The following is a 19,182-nucleotide window of genomic DNA, read 5'->3' on the forward strand; positions in this document are numbered from 1 at the left end:
AATTTCCTGGGGGGGAAACAAACAAAAAAAATATGAATAAAAAGGATTGCCTCTCTCCAAGCGAAGTATGCATTCCATGTGCAATGGTAGCCTTTGCAGAAAGCATACTTACTAGTTTTTAGCACTGTAGGAATCACCATTTAAGAGATGCCTTAGTTTCTCAGAACCTGGGCTTCAAACAGCCATGCCAGTAAAGCTGGACAACATGTACAATTGCATACAGTACTTATTGGTCTAGTTTGGACTGACGTAAGCATGCACCTCTCATACCCAAGGGCCCACTGTGGACAATCAATGCAGTGATTAGCACTACTACAATGATCGCTGCAATCTTCGAGTCCTGTCCTGAGTGGCTAACCCGCTGCATACAAGCCAGGAGAGGGGTGGGGTGGGGGGTTGGGGTCTTTTAATTGGCACCAAACGCCATTCATAGAACATTTAGTATTTTATTGTGAAGTTGCAGCCCCTCATCCCCACCCTGCTCAATTAGAGAACATCTTGCATTCACTGAAAAAAATACAACTTGTTCTGTGAATGGCGGTGGTGCAGAGCAAGCAATCCTCTGTGGAAAGTATGCCGGGGCATGTGAACTTAGCACTTCTCAATTCTGCACTAATACCAAAGAAAAGCAATTTTAAACAGTGCCCATCTGTCTTCATAATAAAGGTATTACCCAGTGCTCAGCTTGCATGGCCTACCCTCAAAACTCCGTGGCCAACATAACTAGTACACTCTGGTCTGGAAAGCAACACAATGCAGAGACCAGCGCCCAAAGTTCACATTCTAGGCTAACCCTGCAATGTCCAGCAGTCAGAGCAGGAAAGACTGATACATATGGCTGCATAAAGGGTCCAGCTCAGCAGCAATGTAGTAGGAATCTTGATTGAAGAAAAAAAAAATCCATCCAAGGGATTTTAGCAAAAGATTGAGGCATATGGGGCTGCCACACAATTTGTTTGCCAGTGTCCAATTCTTCTGTAGTTATCAGTACAACCTGAGTATCTGAATTCCTATGTCATGCGAACAGGAAATAAACCTGTCTGAAAGCAAGAAAAGCATAACATTAGATTACCAGCCCTTCGATGTGGTGACTGCATTTGTTTTGGCTTTCAGGGTTCCTGATTTAGACTACAGAACACCTCCCTCGTTCTTCATCTACAAAATATAGGGGATGAACTGGGCAGGGTTGATAACACTGCTTGTAATTTCAGTGCTGCAGAGGCAAAGCACACAACAAGCTCACTGAATTTCTGGGAAGATCAACCTTTTATATTTTACATTGTTCCTTAGGTCATGAAAAAAAAAAAAAAAAAAAAAAAAAAAAAAAAAAAAAAAAAAAGGAGAAATATAGCCAAAGCCATTCTGGCTGTACTTGTATAAATCACAGGAGTGCAGTTCATTCCGCACTCCTTTGACCCGTTTTCAGCTTACCTCGGGCTGAAGCCTGCTGTCGGCTGACCTCAGCAAGCTGGTCCAGGCTCTGAAAAGATCCTGACCATAAGGTCGGTATTTGCCCAGAAGCCCGGACCGGCAGCTGGCTTAGCCTCTCAGCAAGCCGCTTATCGCCCGAGACAGCCACTCCCCTCCCCAACTCTGTGCTCCACTGAGAGCAGAAAGCAAGTGACTGGCCCCGGCTCTCTGCTTACAGAATGCGGAGAACTGAGCAATCAGCAGTCTTTAGTCGCTCAGTTCTATTAGAGCCAGCGGGGGACAGATGCAGCATCAGATTGATGCTGGACCCACCTAGGAGAGTAGAATTTCTCTCTTCTAAATCCCAAACTTCTCTATTAATAGTAAAGCTACTGACGAATACTTACCAACCACCTAATTTCAAATACTTGTACAGGTGACCCCTTCAACCCTGGTTATAGCCCAAACCACCCTACTGGCTGACTATAGCCATGGAATAACTTGGGTACAGTTAGATCTTCCAACTGGTGAGCAGAAAAGCTCGTTAGATGTCTAAATTCTAATACAAGATCCACTTGAGGTCTGTAGAGAGTGCATTACAGGACCCTGGCATCAATGCATAGACTATGGATTATATGCCACTGCCTTTGTGCGATTGGCTTTGGGCAAAAGCTTTACAGGGTCTGCTCCCTAGTCTATTGTGCAAGGCTCCAGTTGTATTAGTAAGCAAGAAATCACAGAGCAGTCTCAGGAATGATCCAGGTCCTGTACTGTATCCTAAAAACGCAGAATTTAAAAATGCACATCAAAACTCATCTTCATCACACAGTACAGAACACAGAAATCTATTCACAGACCATGAAACATCCCCAAGCACTAATTGAGGGGTAGAAGACAATAGAGAAGCAAAAGAAGTCACTGCTGGAGCAAACAACAGCAAAGAGTCAACAGCTGTCAGGCACCAGATGCAAGAAATCAAGTTGAGGGGACCACAAGTCTCTCTCACAAGGAGAGGGAGAGAGGGAGAGGGAGATTTCCCAGAGACATGGGGCAGCACACTGCAAAAAGCCAAATGGGAGACACCCTGCCCTGTACAAAAAGTCTTAATTGAAGAAAAGTAAGGCAATGGTCTCTGCAACAAAATTGCGAAAACAGCGACGTGACCTTTCATGGTACTAAGGGTCAAATGCTGATCAAGGCCCATTTGCTCCACTGAAAATTTCCTGGGGAAAAAAAAAAAAAGGGAGGAAGGGAGAGAGAGGGAGGGAGGGAGAGAGAGGGAGGGAGGGAGAGAGAGGGAGGGAGGGAGAGAGAGGGAGGGAGGGAGAGAGAGGGAGGGAGGGAGAGAGAGGGAGGGAGGGAGAGAGAGGGAGGGAGAGAGAGGGAGGGAGAGGGAGGGAGAGGGAGGGAGGGAGAGGGAGGGAGAGAGAGAGAGGGAGGGAGGGAGGGAGAGAGAGGGAGGGAGAGGGAGGGAGGGAGGGAGAGGGAGAGAGAGGGAGGGAGAGAGGGAGGGAGAGAGAGGGAGGGAGAGAGAGGGAGGGAGAGGGAGGGAGAGGGAGGGAGAGGGAGGGAGAGGGAGGGAGAGGGAGGGAGAGGGAGGGAGGGAGAGAGAGAGAGGGAGGGAGGGAGGGAGAGAGAGGGAGGGAGAGAGAGGGAGGGAGGGAGGGAGAGAGAGGGAGGGAGGGAGGGAGAGGGGGAGAGGGGGGGAGAGGGAGGGAGAGGGAGGGAGGGAGAGGGGGAGAGGGAGGGGGGGAGAGGGAGGGAGGGAGGGGGGGAGAGGGAGGGAGGGAGAGGGGGAGAGGGAGGGAGAGAGGGAGGGAGAGGGAGGGAGAGAGGGAGGGAGAGGGGGAGAGGGAGAGGGGGAGAGAGGGAGAGGGAGAGGGGGAGAGAGGGAGAGGGAGAGGGGGAGGGGGACTATGTAGGAGTTGAGAAGTCCTTGATTTCCTTTCAAGAAGTAACAAGAGGAACACCCATTGCACCAATGAGGTCAAAAAAGGGTTAGGAAAACTTGTTCTTTCCCAAGCAGCGAGTAGAAATGGATAAGAAAGAGGGAACAGCAATTCGGATTTATTGTGCACCTCTTCTAGGGTAGGTTAAAAGGTAGAAGGAAAGAAAAAAAGTTAGAGGTCTTAGGTTTGCCATGTCTGCACCCCTCCTCCCTCAGTAGCTACCTCAATTGTCTTCACTGAGGGACTTGTCAAACAGGGGCTCACCATCGAAGGGCAAAGGCACCTTTACTGCACCGGACCAGTCGCCCAAGCTTTAAGCCATAAGATTCTGCACAGAAAGTAAAGACATTGTGACAGATTGTGAGCCCCTATCCACTAAATCTTTAAAAGGAGGGGGATCAAAGCCAGTGACACAGGAGCCGGGGGCAGGGCCAAGTCCTGCTGTCTGTAGCAATGGATGCAGCAGCAGGACCTGGCAGTGCGCCTGCACGAGTGCCCCCAGGGAATGCGGGTCTCTGTGGGGGCACTTGAGAAAAGAGGAGCCAGAGGTGCCACTGGGGGACCCTAGAAGAGGATCAGGGCCCCTCTGTGCAAAACCCTTGCATGGAGGCGGCAAGTATGATTTTTTTCTTTTATATAACAATCAAATCACATCAAAGCTGCACTGGAAACCGTGCGATTTTGGAAGTGCACTAGTGTGAACTGAGCCTAAATTGGGTTATTGAAATGTCTGCATCCTCCTTGGTTTTAGCCACAGCGTGTGTACCAGGGGGAGGCAATGCAGAAGAGCACTGGTGGTTGGGCTGATAGCTTCTGGAAAAGCTCAGAAACCGTAGCAATTAATTCTGCCTTAGACAGGTCACATGGTGCGCACCTGTAAGGGAACTCAAGTTTAGGGGCTGAAGCGGTGTTGGGGCGATATCTTGCTCTGGAACTGCTATTAATTTGGGAGAAACTTGGCAGCTTCCACAGGGCTTCCAGTGGACTCACCGCTGTCTATGATGCAGGATACCCATGGAATGGATGTGGATTAAGAGCTCAGGGTGTCCAGAAAAACAGAAGCACAGCAATACCAACTGAGCTCTAATGGCCGTGTCTGACTGATGAATCTGGCAACAGGTGGGGTGGCAAACGATCAGCTTACGTTGTTGGCAGAAAATGGCAGCCAGAAGTGTGCAGTTAGGAATCTTATACAAGCATTGTCACTTTTGGGAGAAGAACTTGCCGTAGGGAGATGAAGAAAGACTGCAAAATTTGAATAGGTAAATATTACAATAGCCATTGGGCCAAACAGTGAGATAATAAAGTTAAAAAGATTAAGAGTGCAGGTCTCCCTACACCTGTGCCCTTTGAACCTGTGTGCATGGCAAGGTCTTACAAGATAAGGATATAGTTAATACTACAGAGCAGTCAAGACATACAAGCCAGGAACCAGTATGGGGAAATATATAGGAAAATAGAGTATAGGGAAATCCTGTCTTACCCTGTTCAAGTTTCTGGTCTCGCACCGGGTCCAGGCTTTGCCCATTATGACAACAGGCATAGCCCCAAACAGGTCTTCAGGGTCTGGGTTCCACAGGAATGAACCATGACCCTGGATCTGTAAGGCACCCTGCTATTAACTCACTTCTTGTGACACTTATCAAGGTGAGCACCCAACAAAGTATGCAGTGCCCCTAAACAAACATTACAGGCTGGCCCCGATTTTTTCCTGCAGAGGCTGGGTACAATTCCCAAGGTGTTGCCCTACCGACCTGGAAGCTGCTAGTGAGCCCTGAGGGCAGTAAAGCAATCAGATACTGATAGACGTGTCAGCCTAAAGAGGTAAATAAATCTGGCGAAAAAAGATTAAAAAAAAATAAAAATAAATAAAAAAAGGAATTCTTCTCCGAGAGAAGACATCTAGTACCCAAGGACACTATCAAAAAACTGGAGCCCCATTGAGTGGCAGGGTTATATGGGGACAGGAGGGGGCAAACCCAGCAAAGCTTTTGCCAATGTTCAATCACCCGAAGGTAGATATTTACAACCCAGATTTCTGTGTCCTGTACAATAAAGACATTCTTTTAATAGGGACACAGACCACAATAAAAATCCAACAGGCTTTAACTCTTATCTGCTTTATGCAAATAAATGGAAATGTGCGAGGCTTCAAAAATGGATACACAAGGAAATAGTAGGCTTTTTACAAGGCTATTTCAGCAGTCATATTGTATGCAGAATATAACATACCTTATCTGCATTGGTGTTTTTATGCTGCAGCTGTTCCACATAAAGTTCATTCACCTCCCCGAGAATCAAAAGCTGCCGGTTCAGGAACTCCATCTGATGCTGTACAGACTCGCTGTTTGACAGCTTTCCAAACAAAGGAAAAGAAAAAGAAAAAAAAAAAAAAAAAAAAAAGACAGGTCAGTCGAAGAGTCATCTATGGAAGCATACCCCTGCCCCTGTAACCAAGTATTTTTGCACTCGCCTTAAAATACTATTCTTGGAAGTCCATTAAGGGACACAGGAATTCTTGGACTGTTGGGTTACACTGTCCTGCCTACAGATGAAATGGACACTGACAACAAGAAAACCACAGGCTAACGCAGGATGTACTGATCCCACAGAGTCACCAGAGAATCCACTGCAAGGATTGTGTTTCTGGTGCCTTAAAAGTCCATTAGGTTTCCATTGATTTGTTGGTTTCTCTATATATTTTGGATGTGTCACCATTAGGATAGACCCACGTCTTGACAAAGTAGAATTCAAATAATGAATCCAGCATGAAGCTAGCAGCAGTTGATAAAAGACATTTCACAGGTCCATTGTCCCGAGTACACTAGCAAAAGAACTGAGGTTTAATGGTTGTGGGTGAGGGTTACCCTGTACTGGCAAATGGCTTTTGTTGCCAGCATCCATTCTGCTGTAGGCAAGGCAGCATAGGCCGATCGTCAAAAAAACTGACAACTCCAGTCGGGAGCCACTGTACTAACATTGCGAAGTTAGTCCAGCGATCTCCCCCCGCTCAGCTGTTGTGCTCTGACAGGGGGGCACACCCTCTGCCAGAACACTCGATCAGTGCTCTGTCATTGAATAAGAGCACTGATAGGGTGTTGGTCAGCTGCTGGTTTCTCTAGCATGCATGCCCGACAGAAGTCAAACGGCTGCCTTCTGTCGGACAGACCAACATACACATGGCCAGAATGTCGGCCAGTATTTTTTGTACCGGCAAATGTCTCCCAACATTCTACCTGTGTGTACGGGGATTTATAATTCCAAGTATTCCTGGATTACAGACACTAAAGAAATACAGTTGTACTGGTAATCCCAGATAAGGGCTCAGACTTTACACAGCCCTCAGCTCCTCCCTGAAAACTGATGAACTTTGAGATGCAAGTATATGAATAAAGTTCAACATTCCCTTCAAAACCTCTTACATTAAATTGAATAAGCTCTGATCTGAACACACAAGAGGCTCTTATGCCAACAAATAGTGGGTAGGGCATCAAGTATATGACAAAACAATGGAGGAAAAAAAAAAAAGAAAAACTGTAAAGTAAATAAAAGGGCACAGGTCCAATACAAAAAGGTAAACTATAGGGCATTTTAGTAACTTATCAGCGTAAAAGTTACCTTATGTTAATGCTGAACCATCTCAACTAGTGACAGACAATTCTCACCTTTTGAGACACCTGACCGAGTTTGAGCTCAGTGTTGCACACCTTGTTGTTAGCTTGCTTCACCTCAGACCGCAGGTCAACTATCATATTACGACAGTCCTCTAGCTTAGTCTGTGCCAATGCAATAAGGAGCAGGTTAGTATTAACCTAAAACAATATGCAAGTTTATTCAGTTAAAGTGATAAAGTCAAAACTTTTCTCCTTACCTGCTCTGTGCAAAGGCCCCTTACCTCCTCATTGGCAGTCCCTCCCCTTGGCGCTATCTGCTCCCTCTTATTCCAAGTGCCCCCTTAGCAAGCCGCTTGCTATGGGAACACCCATGAGAATGCACTCCTGATTTAAGAATCACTTTAAGTCTATTTTTAGGTGGAGAAGGGCCAGCTGCGTGAGGGGGGGGGGGGGGCGTGACATGAACAGACACGCTGATTGAGCGCGCCGCCTACACCGGGCTCCAGCAGAACAGGCAGCAGTAGCATAGCAGGCTCCTGACAGACAGACATACCCACGTGCCGCCGTACAGCTGCACATCCGCTCAGCGGTGGAAAGAGCCAGCTAAATGGGCTCAGAGCCTACCTCACTGCGCAGAGCATAGACCCCGGGTGTACGGCAAAGAGGACACCGGTCCAGGAGGGAAAGAAGCACGGCTCACCTGACCTAAAGGGAGGATCGAGGATGGCTGGATAGGATCCCCCCGCACAGGGTCAAGGAGCGGCTGGCCTAGGGAGGGATAATATAAACACCTGGTTGTGGCCGTTCACCCCTAAGCCTAAAGCAAAGCCTTACAATCCCAGAGGTGGATCTACTGGGAGAGGGCAGGGGTCCCATGGGACCATGCTTGGGAAGCTGCCGATTCAGATGGGGAACATGCAGGAGCAGATCTGGGTCTTCATGAGGTGGAAGGAACCCCAGGAGGGGTAGCCGAATCTGTGGAAAGTGCATGTCTGGGGAGGAAAAAGTGGTACTACAGAGCCCAGCAGTGAACGTGCACTGACCGGCAGAGTAACTGACTAAATCAGGGACAGCCTCTGCAGGGAAGGTGCAGTACGCTAATTCTTTGAATTGTGACCCTAATATTAAACCAATTATATCTCAACCAGAGTTTATTGTGGATTGGGATTTAAGAGAACATTTAAGAGCACTCCCAATAAAGAATGATATTCAGTTACTTATGACTGCTGTTGAAACATCATGTAAACAGGTTGTGGTGGGGTTAAGGGAGTATATAGGAGCACTGGGACACAGAGTGGAAGAAATGGAGACGGGTCAGGAGGATATTAGACAGGCAGTGATCGATATTCAAGATATGACAAAAAAAAAAAAAATCATGAAGTGTTGAACTCTGTTGGATCAGATGGATAATCATGAAAATAGAGACTGTAGGCAGAATATACGTATAAGGGGCCTGCCTGAAATAAAACATACTGAACTGCTCCCTAAAATTATCAGTCTTTTCCAGTCAGTTCTGGGGACATCTGCACCGGATAAGATTGAAATAGAGTGCACCGTGCTCTTCTCCCAACCCCCCCCCCCCAAAACGCAAGAGATGCAATTTGTAAAATGCACAGATATCCAGTAAAAGAATAGCTATTATGAAAGCAGTCCGTAATAGACCCATGGTTGATTTTGAGGGTGCACAAATAGATTTGTTCCCAAATATATCACAAAGAACACGTATGCAACGAAGAATGATTAAACCTCTGCTGGAAGCCTTACGGGCAGTTGATATCAAATATCGTTGGGGGGATCCCTTTAAGGTTATAGCAACACGGAATGGGAAAACAGCAACACTTTAAACTAGTGCCTGTTAAAGGCTGAAGGATAAATCATTTGGACAGATAGGATTATAACTTGGCCCTAGAGGGGATTTTTTTTCCTCTCTCCCCTCATCCCCTTTCCCTCTATCCTTTTTAAATCCCTGATACAAAATGTTGAAGTACTGTAAATTAATAATGCTATAGGATTATAAATAGAAAGTCCCGGGAGCACCAGGTCTGTTCACGTTTTTTAATAATTTCTCCCCCAATAGGTCGTCCCGAGAAAAGGGACTTTGCTTTCTGCCAAGGGGCAGAAGGGACGGGGACTGCGGGCAGGGGTGGTACACCCCTGCCCGGACTCGTCTACCCCTTAGGGGGCGTTTCATATACAGTGGTATACTATGTTATTTGTTGTGGAAGTCTTGTCATGGTTTGTGGGGGGTTTTTTTCCCCCCTTTACCTCTCATCAGATGCACCCAAGGGAGAAAACTCAGAGGGTTGTTACAAACGTTGACCGAGTTTAACAGCACAAAAAGAGATTGATGAAACTATATGTATAGAGATAATGACAGTTAGAAAAGATTGTGTCATATAACGTGAGAGGGCTTTGTTCATCTGGTAAGAGGGGCCGTCTCTGGCACGAACTGCGTCATATGAAGGCAAAGATGGTGTTTCTGTAGGAGACGCACTTTGTGACAGGGTCGGCCCCCTGTATGCCTTTTTCCATATAATCAATGGTTCCATGCACCATCACCAGTTCCAAGGGCTAGAGGAGTTACAACAGCTATCCATAAATTATGCCACTTGGTACCCACAGAAATAAGAGTAGACCCGGAGGGTAATTTTCTCTTTAAGGGTAAGATCCAAAGCCAGTGTTACACCTTTTCTACTATATATGCCCCCAATAATCATACTGTTAGACTTCTATCGAAAACTGATATTTTGAGGAAGTTTAGGGAAGGTTTTTTGGTTGTGGGAGGGGACTTTTTAGTATTAATTTTGGATCCCAGTTTGGATACCTCTTTGGGGAAAACCTTTGTCCCATTCCAAAACAAAATGCATATTCAAGGATTGACTTGTTGATGGTAGATCAGCATTACATGAATTATGTGTGCTCATCGACTCAATCACCATATCAGACCATGCTCCAATAAGCTTAACGATTTGTTCGACATCTGTTGGTAGTGGAACGAATATGGCGTTTGAACAAATCCATTTTGGATAAGCAGAATGCGGAGTCCGTGTCTCGCACATTATCATTCTATTTTGAAATTAATACATCCGAAGAGGTATCCGATCAAGTGGTATGGGAAGCCCATAAGCCGGTTATTAGAGGAGAATTGATTTCAATGGGTATGCATATTAGAGAGAAAAAGGGAAATGGTAGAGCTTTTGAAGGATATGCATAAAACTTGAAATTAAACATAATACCCATTTAAATCCTGGGGATGTGCAGAGATTGGAGAAATTGCGGATCGATCTGAAGCAATTTCTTGACCGGAAAGTTCAAAGTAAGCGTAGGCATTTCACCCACCGCTTTTATGAAAAGGGGAATAAGGGTGGGACGTTACTGGCCAGGCAATTAAAGAAACAAGACTTACGCCATGTTCACACTTTAAAAGGTATGCGACGAACAGATAATGGATTCCCAAGCAATAGCAGCTGAATTCCACAGCTTCTACAGGTCTTTGTACAATATAGATCCAGTTTCTACAGGAGCTGCAAAGGATGGATGTGTGGATAGAATTCAGGAATATCTTAAGGCTTCAGATCTGCAGTCCATCCCGTCTGCAGCCATGGAAGAAACAGAAAGAATAATCTCTATGGAGGAGCTGGGTAGAGTGATTGCCGCTTTGCCAATGGATAAAAGCCCGGACGAGATGGTTTCACAAATATGTACTATAAAAAGTTTCTCAAATTTTACTTTGTAGGTACCTTAAATTCCATTTTAGTTTCAAATCCATTGCCCCCAGAGGGGGAAGGACTCTCAGCTTTGTGCCAGCTTTAAAACCATCTGCCTCCTTAACTCTGACACTAAGCTCCTGGCTAAGATTCTTGCCCTTAGATTACAAGATCATATAGTAAAACTGATTCACCCAGACCAAACAGGCTTTATGAAAGGTCGAGAGGCTAGAGAACACTATCCGAGCCTTGCAAGTATTGCACTGGATGCATAATGGACCGAATCAGACCCCGAGTGTAGTAATTTCAATGGATGATGAAAAAGCATTCGGTAGGGTGGGAGTTTATGGCCAGAGGGAGATGGGCCTGAGAGAACGGATGATGGGTCGGGTGATGGCACTATACACGGGTCCCACAGCAAGGGTAAAAGTTAATGGTAGGTTATCAGATTTTGAGATACGGGACTAGGCAGGGGTACCCACTATCCCCATTATTTTTCGCTATGGTGCTGGAGCCCTTTCTGCGAACGATTAGAGGAAATAGGAAGGATCAGGAGGGATCTGTATTGGATCAATGGAACACTATATATCAGCTTACACCGATGATATGTTATATCTTTCCTCCCCTCAAGAATTCCTTACTGAATTGATGTTAGAAAGAAGTTTATTTTAAAATTAGATACAAAACCAAACATTGAGAGGTCAGTACTGATGCCTAGTCATGTCTCTTCAGGGATGACAGCCACTCTGCAACAATTCTTTCCTTTTGTTTGGCGTTTTGATTCTATATCCTTTTTGGGTATTTATATCTCTCCGGATGCAAAACGCCTATATGACAAACTATGGACCCTTGGTGGTGGTCTATATTAAAGGACTTGCAGAGATGGAAAAGTTATACTCTGACATGGTTCGGCAGGGCAAATGCTCTTAAAGTGGTTTAGGAGATATCCCCTGTATTTGCATGTGCCGACGTCATCGGCACATGCAAACTGAAGCAACGGCACCTACATGCCGTTGCTTCAGTTAGACTGTGCCGTTACCGGCGGCTCCTGCGCGGAAGTGACGCCAGTAACCCAGAAGTAACTCTGGGAACGATGTCGCCGGCCGGAGCGGTGAACAAGGACTGCTGTAAGGGCTTCGATCTAAGGGAAGTAATACATAATGAGCTAGTATGCTATGGGGGGGGCTTCCGGATATAGCGACATACTACAGAGCCATGGCCCTGGTGCGTATTATGAACTGGTGTCATGATTCCATCAGCAAACTTTGGGTGGCTTTGGAAAAGACATTAGCAGGTAGAGACCTGGCAGGAGCCCCATGGATCCCGGCTTTTTATAGGGGTTTATCGGAATAGTTATCACCATTAACAAGAACAACACTATCCATATGGGATAGAATGAACAATACTGGAAAGTTTGCCCCCCTATCCTCTAACACCATTGGAGGGATTCCCCGGGGGAGAAGGGAAATTTAGATCAATGGGGAATGGGTGGGAAGGGCAATTGTGCAGGAGTGGCCCCAAGGGACAAAACAAACAATGTTACCCTTGGCAGAGTTAATTTTGACTCTAGGAGAAATTCCAATGGCCATATGGAGATACCGTCAAATGGCAGATTTGTTTTTATAAGTGGAAGCATCAGATAAGGCCAGCAAACTCACTTACTACTTTTGAATTAAGGTGTGCCAATATACCAGAGTCGGGCCACATGTTGTCCCGAATGTATAAATTAGTTCCGAGTGACCAGTGTACAACAATTCCCTACTTTATTAGGGAATAGGAAAGAGATGGGCCATAATTTTACATCTGAACAAATTCAAAGATTGATTGGCACAACACAACATACTTCAGTAGGTTCCCATATACAGAAAATGTCATACACATTTTTGACAAGATGGTACTGTACACCGGTTGGGCTGGCACAGATGTACCCATCGGCAGATGTCAATTTTCAGGAAAAGCAACCCCTGCCTGCTTAAACCTTCCCAACTGCTCACATTTTCTACCAGTTTTTATAAACCTGCTGCCCCCAAAGTATCAGTATGAAGTATTGAAGTTAGATTATGGTTTTCATTATCTTCTCAGATGATGAATGAATAGCACCCCCACAAAAAAAGAATGGAGCACAAGCCACCAGTTCCGAGAGCGTTGCCATGAGTCAGTAGATGCCATGGTTCCAGCCGAACTTTGGCTCCCTTCACGCTTTTTTTTAAATTACGTTTTATTGCTTACCTTTTTTGGGTGTCAAAGTGAAACTTTAGTTAGAAAATTAAGTCCTGCTGGATCACTTTAGGCTGGCCTCTTTTGCAAGCATAGCTATGTAAAACATTAAAAGAAGGGTCTATACTGTTTAAAGTCCAGTAATACACGGTCTCACCCTGCTCTGCACATACTCAGTTGCCGAATTTGTAGAGGCCCATTTGCCGACAGTCTTAAAGCAGAATTAAACTCTCCTATCCTTTACAGCTGCTGCACGTGATCAGTTATAAAACAAGCCATTTGATGGTTTAACAGTTTGGTTGAGGACACAAGCAAATGTGAGTTAGCAATCCTGGCATTCTGGGAATGTAACTTTTTTTGAAACCGTTAAATCGATAAGTTTTGTTCCCCTTTTTCATTTACTGCTGGGGCTTTGGACTTCAGCAAAATGACAGCCTCCGGCAAGAAGAAAAACAGTAGCAATGCTGGAAGCAATTTACAGCACATACTAATTTTGGTAGCATAATTATTAATGTGGAATATGTTCCTTGCTAAAGAAAATTTGTTAAAAGTGGAACTTTACCCAAAAAAAATAGATAAAAAAAATAATGTTCTTTAGCAAGGAACATACATTCTAAAATGAATAATGATGCTACCAAAATTAGTGTGTACTGTAAACTGCCTCCAGCATTGCTCCTGTTTCTTCTTGCTGGATTTTTGCTGAAGCCCAGAGCCCCAGCAGTAAATGATAAAGCGGAACTAAATCCATTGATTTCCTGGTTTCAAAAAACAAGTTATATTCCTGGAATGTTGGAAGTGCAAACTGCACATTTGATTGTGTCCTCAACCAAACTGTCACACCATCAAATGGCTGGTATCATAACTGATCACGTGCAGAATCATGGCAGTTGCAGTTCAAACAGAAGCATCTTCCTTGGCTGTAAAAGGATAGGAGGGTTCAATTCCACTTTAAGGCGTTCAGCAGATCGGCCTCTACAAACTCGGCTGTGCCTCAAAAATGAAGAGGAACTGAGCATGTGCCGAGCAGGGCGAGACAGTGTATTATTGGATTTTAAACAGTATAGGCACTTATTTTTAAGGTTTTACATAGCTATACCTGCAAAAGGGGCCAGCCTGAAGTGATCTAGCAGGACTTCATTTTCTGACTGAAGTTCCACTTTAAGTTATGGGTAACGTTCCGCTTTAATACTGGTTGACTGAAGGGAGTGGCCAGCCTGGCTCTGCACACCTCTGTATGGAGATGCAGGGCACTGTGGTGACTTACCCTGTTTAGAAGTCTACAGGCTGGTAATACAATGCCACAGAGTCCTCATCCAGTCTGCTCCTGCAGTCAGTGATGCAAAGATCAGCACTGAAGTATTGACAGAGCTTCTCTCTGCAACAATACACTGAGTAAAAGATGCCACAGCAACGCCACATGAGGGAGTGGACACATGACACCCTGCGCTTACAGAATGTCCTCAGTCTGCCCCTCACTTAGTGGCAGAAAAGAATTAAAAGACACTGTTGTACAGCAATTAACACAGCAAGAGTAGTTTTCGTTTTAAAAACAAAATTGCAAGGGGGGGGGGTAGGGTACCCTTGTTTTAAAAAGATAAATAGATGTTGACCGGATTTGAAATGTTACCTGCAATTCCTGGCTCTGGTTGTAGAATTCCTCTCGGTCATGCTGGAGTTGCCGGATCTGGCTGTGAAGCTGGGTGACCACTGTGTCCTTCTCTTCCTGTAACCTCTTGTACCGTGCCTGCTCCTTATAAAGGCTTTGTTTCATAGTCTGGAGATCAGATTCCTGCAACTTCAACTGGCCTTTCTGAAAAGAAAAAGAAAAAAAAAAAAAAAAAAAAAAAAAAAAAAAAGATAAAAAAAAATGTATTAGCCCATGTGAAATACTCAGCTTTTACCAAGCTGCTTATGAACTTTATAGACAGACTTTATGCCAGAGCTACCCGACTACAATATGTGTCCCTAACTACAGTAAAAAGAGTAACAAGACATAAAATACACCCGATACGCCTAATGTTCTTTCAGCTGGAACCATAAATGTGTTTAATGCAGAAAGCAGATTAGAACCTGTATGCTTGAAGACAAACCTCAATCTGCTCAGCAGAATAATTTGGGTCAGTTATGTGGTTAGTGTGAAAACGTTTGGAGATCGGAGTAGTGTTTTTAAATTGAACTGATGTCACGATTACAGAAAGTGAAGGGTAAATGTTATGGCTGTTGATAAAATTATCTTTTCAACACAGATTCTTTTAGCTAACAGGAGATCCAATAGAGTACATTCCTGTGTTCGGGCCTACAAATATTTTTCCCCCAGGAGTTAGAAAGAACTTACCATGGCCGCATTCTGTTCCTCAAGTGATGTCACCTTGATGACCTTTCGCAGAAGACGGCGATTGCGCAGAGCGTGCTGCTGCCTCTTGAATCGCTCATACAAAAGCTGGTTATGTAGAAGCACCAACTGGTTTCGCAGTGTGTGGATCTCATCAGTTGGTGGGGAACCTGATGAGTAAAATCAAGTCTATACAGTTGGTACGATGAAATATAATAGGAGTAGAAAACCTGAAAAGGAATGCTGGGATTTGTAGTTCCACAAAGGAGGAAAAGGTTCAGGCTGCATTACGATTCTAACAATATTGAATTACTGTAATCACTGGAAAGAAAAAGTCCACAAAGTACCCAACTGAGGGTCACATTTTAAGGTTAACCTATCTGATCACTTGGATTAGGGCAGTTTACTTTTTTTGCAATGTATAAATATATATAAAAAAAAAAAAAAAAAAAAAAAAAAAAAAAGTACACTGCACACTAAATATTTATATTATTTAGTATATAAAAAGGTTGAGGTTGAAAAAAGACACAAGTCCAACCTAAGTGTGTGAAAATTATATATATATATATATATATATATATATATATATATATATATATATATATATATACACATACATATATATATACATACACACACACACACACACATATATATATATATATATATATATATATATATATATATATATATATATATATATATATACACACACTATAGATAGATATATGCATGGTTGTTGGTGCCAGATGGGCTGGTCTGAGTATTTAAAAAACTGCTGATCTAATGGGATTTCCACACACAACCATCTCTAGGGTTTACAGAGAATTGTCCAAAAAAAGAGAAAATATCCAGTGAGCGGCAGTTGTGTAGACAAAAAATGCCTCAAGAGGTCAGACTGGTTCAAGATGACAGAAAGGCAACAGTAACTCAAATAACCACTCATTACAACCAAAGTATGCAGAATACCATCAAAAACAGGAAACTGAGGCTACAACTTGCACAGGCTCACTAAAATTGGATAATAGAAGATTGGAAAAACTTTGCCTGGTCTGATGAATCTCAGCTGCAACATTCAGATACTAGGGTCAGAATTTAGCATAAACATAAAAGCATGGATCCATCCTACCTTGTATCAATGGTTCAGGCTGGTGGTTTAATATTGTGGGGGATATTTTCTTGGCACACTTTGGGTCCCTTAGTACCAATTGAGCATTGTTTAAATGCCTATCCAAGTACTGTTGCTGACAATGTCCATCCCTTTATGACTACAATGTACCCATCTTCTGATGGCTCCTTCCAACAAGATAATGCACCTTGTCACAAAGCTCAAATTATCTGAAACTGGTTTCTTGAACATGACAAAGAGGTCACTCTACTCCAATGGCCTCCACAGCCACCAGATCTCAATCCAATAGAGCACCTTTGGGATGTGGTAGAACAAGAGATGCGCATCATGGATGTGCAGCCAACAAAGCTGCAGAAACTGCATGATGCTATATCACTATGGACCAAAATAAAGTGGAGGAGGAGAAAGAGAAAAAGAGAAAAAGGGAAAAAGGGAAAAAGGGAAAAAGGGAAAAAGGGAAAAAGGGAAAAAGGGAAAAAGGGAAAAAGGGAAAAAGGGAAAAAGGGAAAAAGAGAAAAAGGGAAAAAGGGAAAAAGAGAAAAAGAGAAAAAGAGAAAAAGAGAAAAAGAGAAAAATAATTTTTATAACAGCTTACCTGTAAAATCATTTTCTTTGAGGTACATCAGGGGACACAGAGTCATAGTAGTTACTATGTGGGTTATAGGCCACCTTCAGGTGACACTGGAATGCACTAAATTAAAAAGTGCACTCCCTATATAACCCCTCCCACTGGTGGGAGTACCTCAGTTTTGTAGCAAAGCAATACACGTATATACCAAGAAGGGAAGGACCTCCGTGTCCCGTGATGTACTTCAAGGAAAAAGGATTTTACAGGTAAGCGGTTATAAAAATCCTATTTTCTTATCAGGGGACACAGAGCCATAGTAGTTACTATGTGGGATGTCCCATAGCAATGCCAACTGAAGGGAGGGAGACAACAAAAGTAGGGCACTAAGACTAGGACTCATACTGCAGCCTGCAGTACACTGCGCCCAAAGGCGATATCCTCATGACCTTTTACATCTACGTGATAGAATCTGGTAAATGTATGGACTGAAGAGCAAGTTGCGGCCTTGCAGATCTGAGCCATTGAGGCTTGGTGATGCACTGCCCAAGAAGCACTAACAGCCCTGGTGGAGTGTGCTTTAATATGAAAAAGGAGGAATTTTCCCCTCTTTAAACCATAAGCATGAACAATCACTTGACAAATCCATTTAGAAAAATGGTAGATTTCGATGCGGCCTGTCCTCTTTTAGGACAGTCTGGCAACACAAACAAAATATCTGTTTTATGAATCTGAGCGGTTACTTTCAATAGACCTTTACATTCTCTTGATGTGAGAACGGTCGTGACCTTTTCTTCCACAGAAACAAGGTTCTTCTTTTCTTTTTTTTTTTCCCCAGAAGGCAGAACAATATCCTGGTTTAAACGGAAACCCGATACTACCTTCGGTAGGAATTCAGGATGAGGCCGCAATACAACCTCATCCTTATAAATAAAACAAAATGGCTCTTTTAGGGCTGCAACTAACGATTATTTTCATAATCGATTAGTTGGCCGATTGTTTCGATTAATCGATTATTCGGTTAATAACCTTAAAAAAAGTGTGGTGTATAATTTAGTTAATGTGTACAGTTTTAAAAAAAAGGTAATTTATTCTTAAATATATCTCTATGCAGTGGTAAATATAAATAACCAACTATATGGTTAGGGAGCAAAATATCTAATCCACTCTGAGCATAACAGACAGAAGACATATACTGTATATACTATTAGAGGAGCAGATATACTGTATATACTATTAGAGGAGCAGATATACTGTATATACTATTAGAGGAGCAGATATACTGTATATACTATTAGAGGAGCAGATATACTGTATATACTATTAGAGGAGCAGATATACTGTATATACTATTAGAGGAGCAGATATACTGTATATACTATTAGAGGAGAGATATACTGTATATACTATTAGAGGAGAGATATACTGTATATACTATTAGAGGAGAGATATACTGTATATACTATTAGAGGAGAGATATACTGTATATACTATTAGAGGAGAGATATACTGTATATACTATTAGAGGAGAGATATACTGTATATACTATTAGAGGAGAGATATACTGTATATACTATTAGAGGAGAGATATACTGTATATACTATTAGAAGAGATATACTGTATATACTATTAGAGGATATATACTATGTATATACTATTAAAGGGTGAATCTGGTAAATATCATCAGACTCTGTAATCAAATTTCTTTTATTAAAAACAAAAACAATGTCTTCCTTCAAAAAAAATGTCATTTTAAGAACGTTTGTTCTTTCATTCAGCGAATGTACAAAGATTTTTCGTCTGAATATTCACATCTGAAAATTGATCCGTGTGGCCAGCATAAGGCTCAGTACACACCTATGCAGTTTGCTTTTCATCTGTTTCTGCAGTGCTTTTCACTGTGCGTTTTGATTTTTGTGCACGTGATTTTGCTGCAATTTGCGTTTCTGCATTTTTTTGGCCAATTTGTTGTTGGGCAGATTAAAAAACACATATTGCTGCAAAAACACATTACATGCTTTTCTGCAGCTTCTCTATTGAAGTATATTGAACAAAAAAAAAAAAAAAAAAAAAAAAAAAAAAAAAAAAATCACGTTTTGCGTGAACGTGTCCCATAGGAAACTGCGTGAATGAATTGTAGTGCGTTTCTGCAAAAAGCACCAAAAAACACATAGATGTGAACCAGGTCTAAGACGTTTAGTAACATAATGGGGCGAAAAAACTAAAATGAGCCCTTTATAGTACAAAAAAAAAAAAA

The 19,182-nt window shown here is 43.1% G+C and overlaps 1 protein-coding gene across 2 annotated transcripts in view; it reads right to left on the bottom strand.

Annotated features, from left to right (window-relative positions):
* TSC1 (TSC complex subunit 1) overlaps positions 1 to 19,182 on the bottom strand; it is a 122,105-nt gene that overhangs the window by 24,672 nt on the left and 78,251 nt on the right. For both annotated transcript variants that reach the window (XM_073600546.1, XM_073600547.1), the window contains exons 16-19: positions 15,233 to 15,399; positions 14,525 to 14,707; positions 7,025 to 7,135; positions 5,592 to 5,714 (exon numbers count right to left, since the gene is read on the bottom strand). In XM_073600546.1, the coding sequence (XP_073456647.1) occupies positions 5,592 to 5,714; positions 7,025 to 7,135; positions 14,525 to 14,707; positions 15,233 to 15,399 (584 nt within the window). The remainder of the gene's footprint in view (positions 1 to 5,591; positions 5,715 to 7,024; positions 7,136 to 14,524; positions 14,708 to 15,232; positions 15,400 to 19,182) is intronic.

This window comes from Aquarana catesbeiana, linkage group LG09 (assembly GCF_042186555.1).
Source record: "Aquarana catesbeiana isolate 2022-GZ linkage group LG09, ASM4218655v1, whole genome shotgun sequence".
NCBI classification, from domain to species: Eukaryota; Metazoa; Chordata; class Amphibia; order Anura; family Ranidae; genus Aquarana; species Aquarana catesbeiana.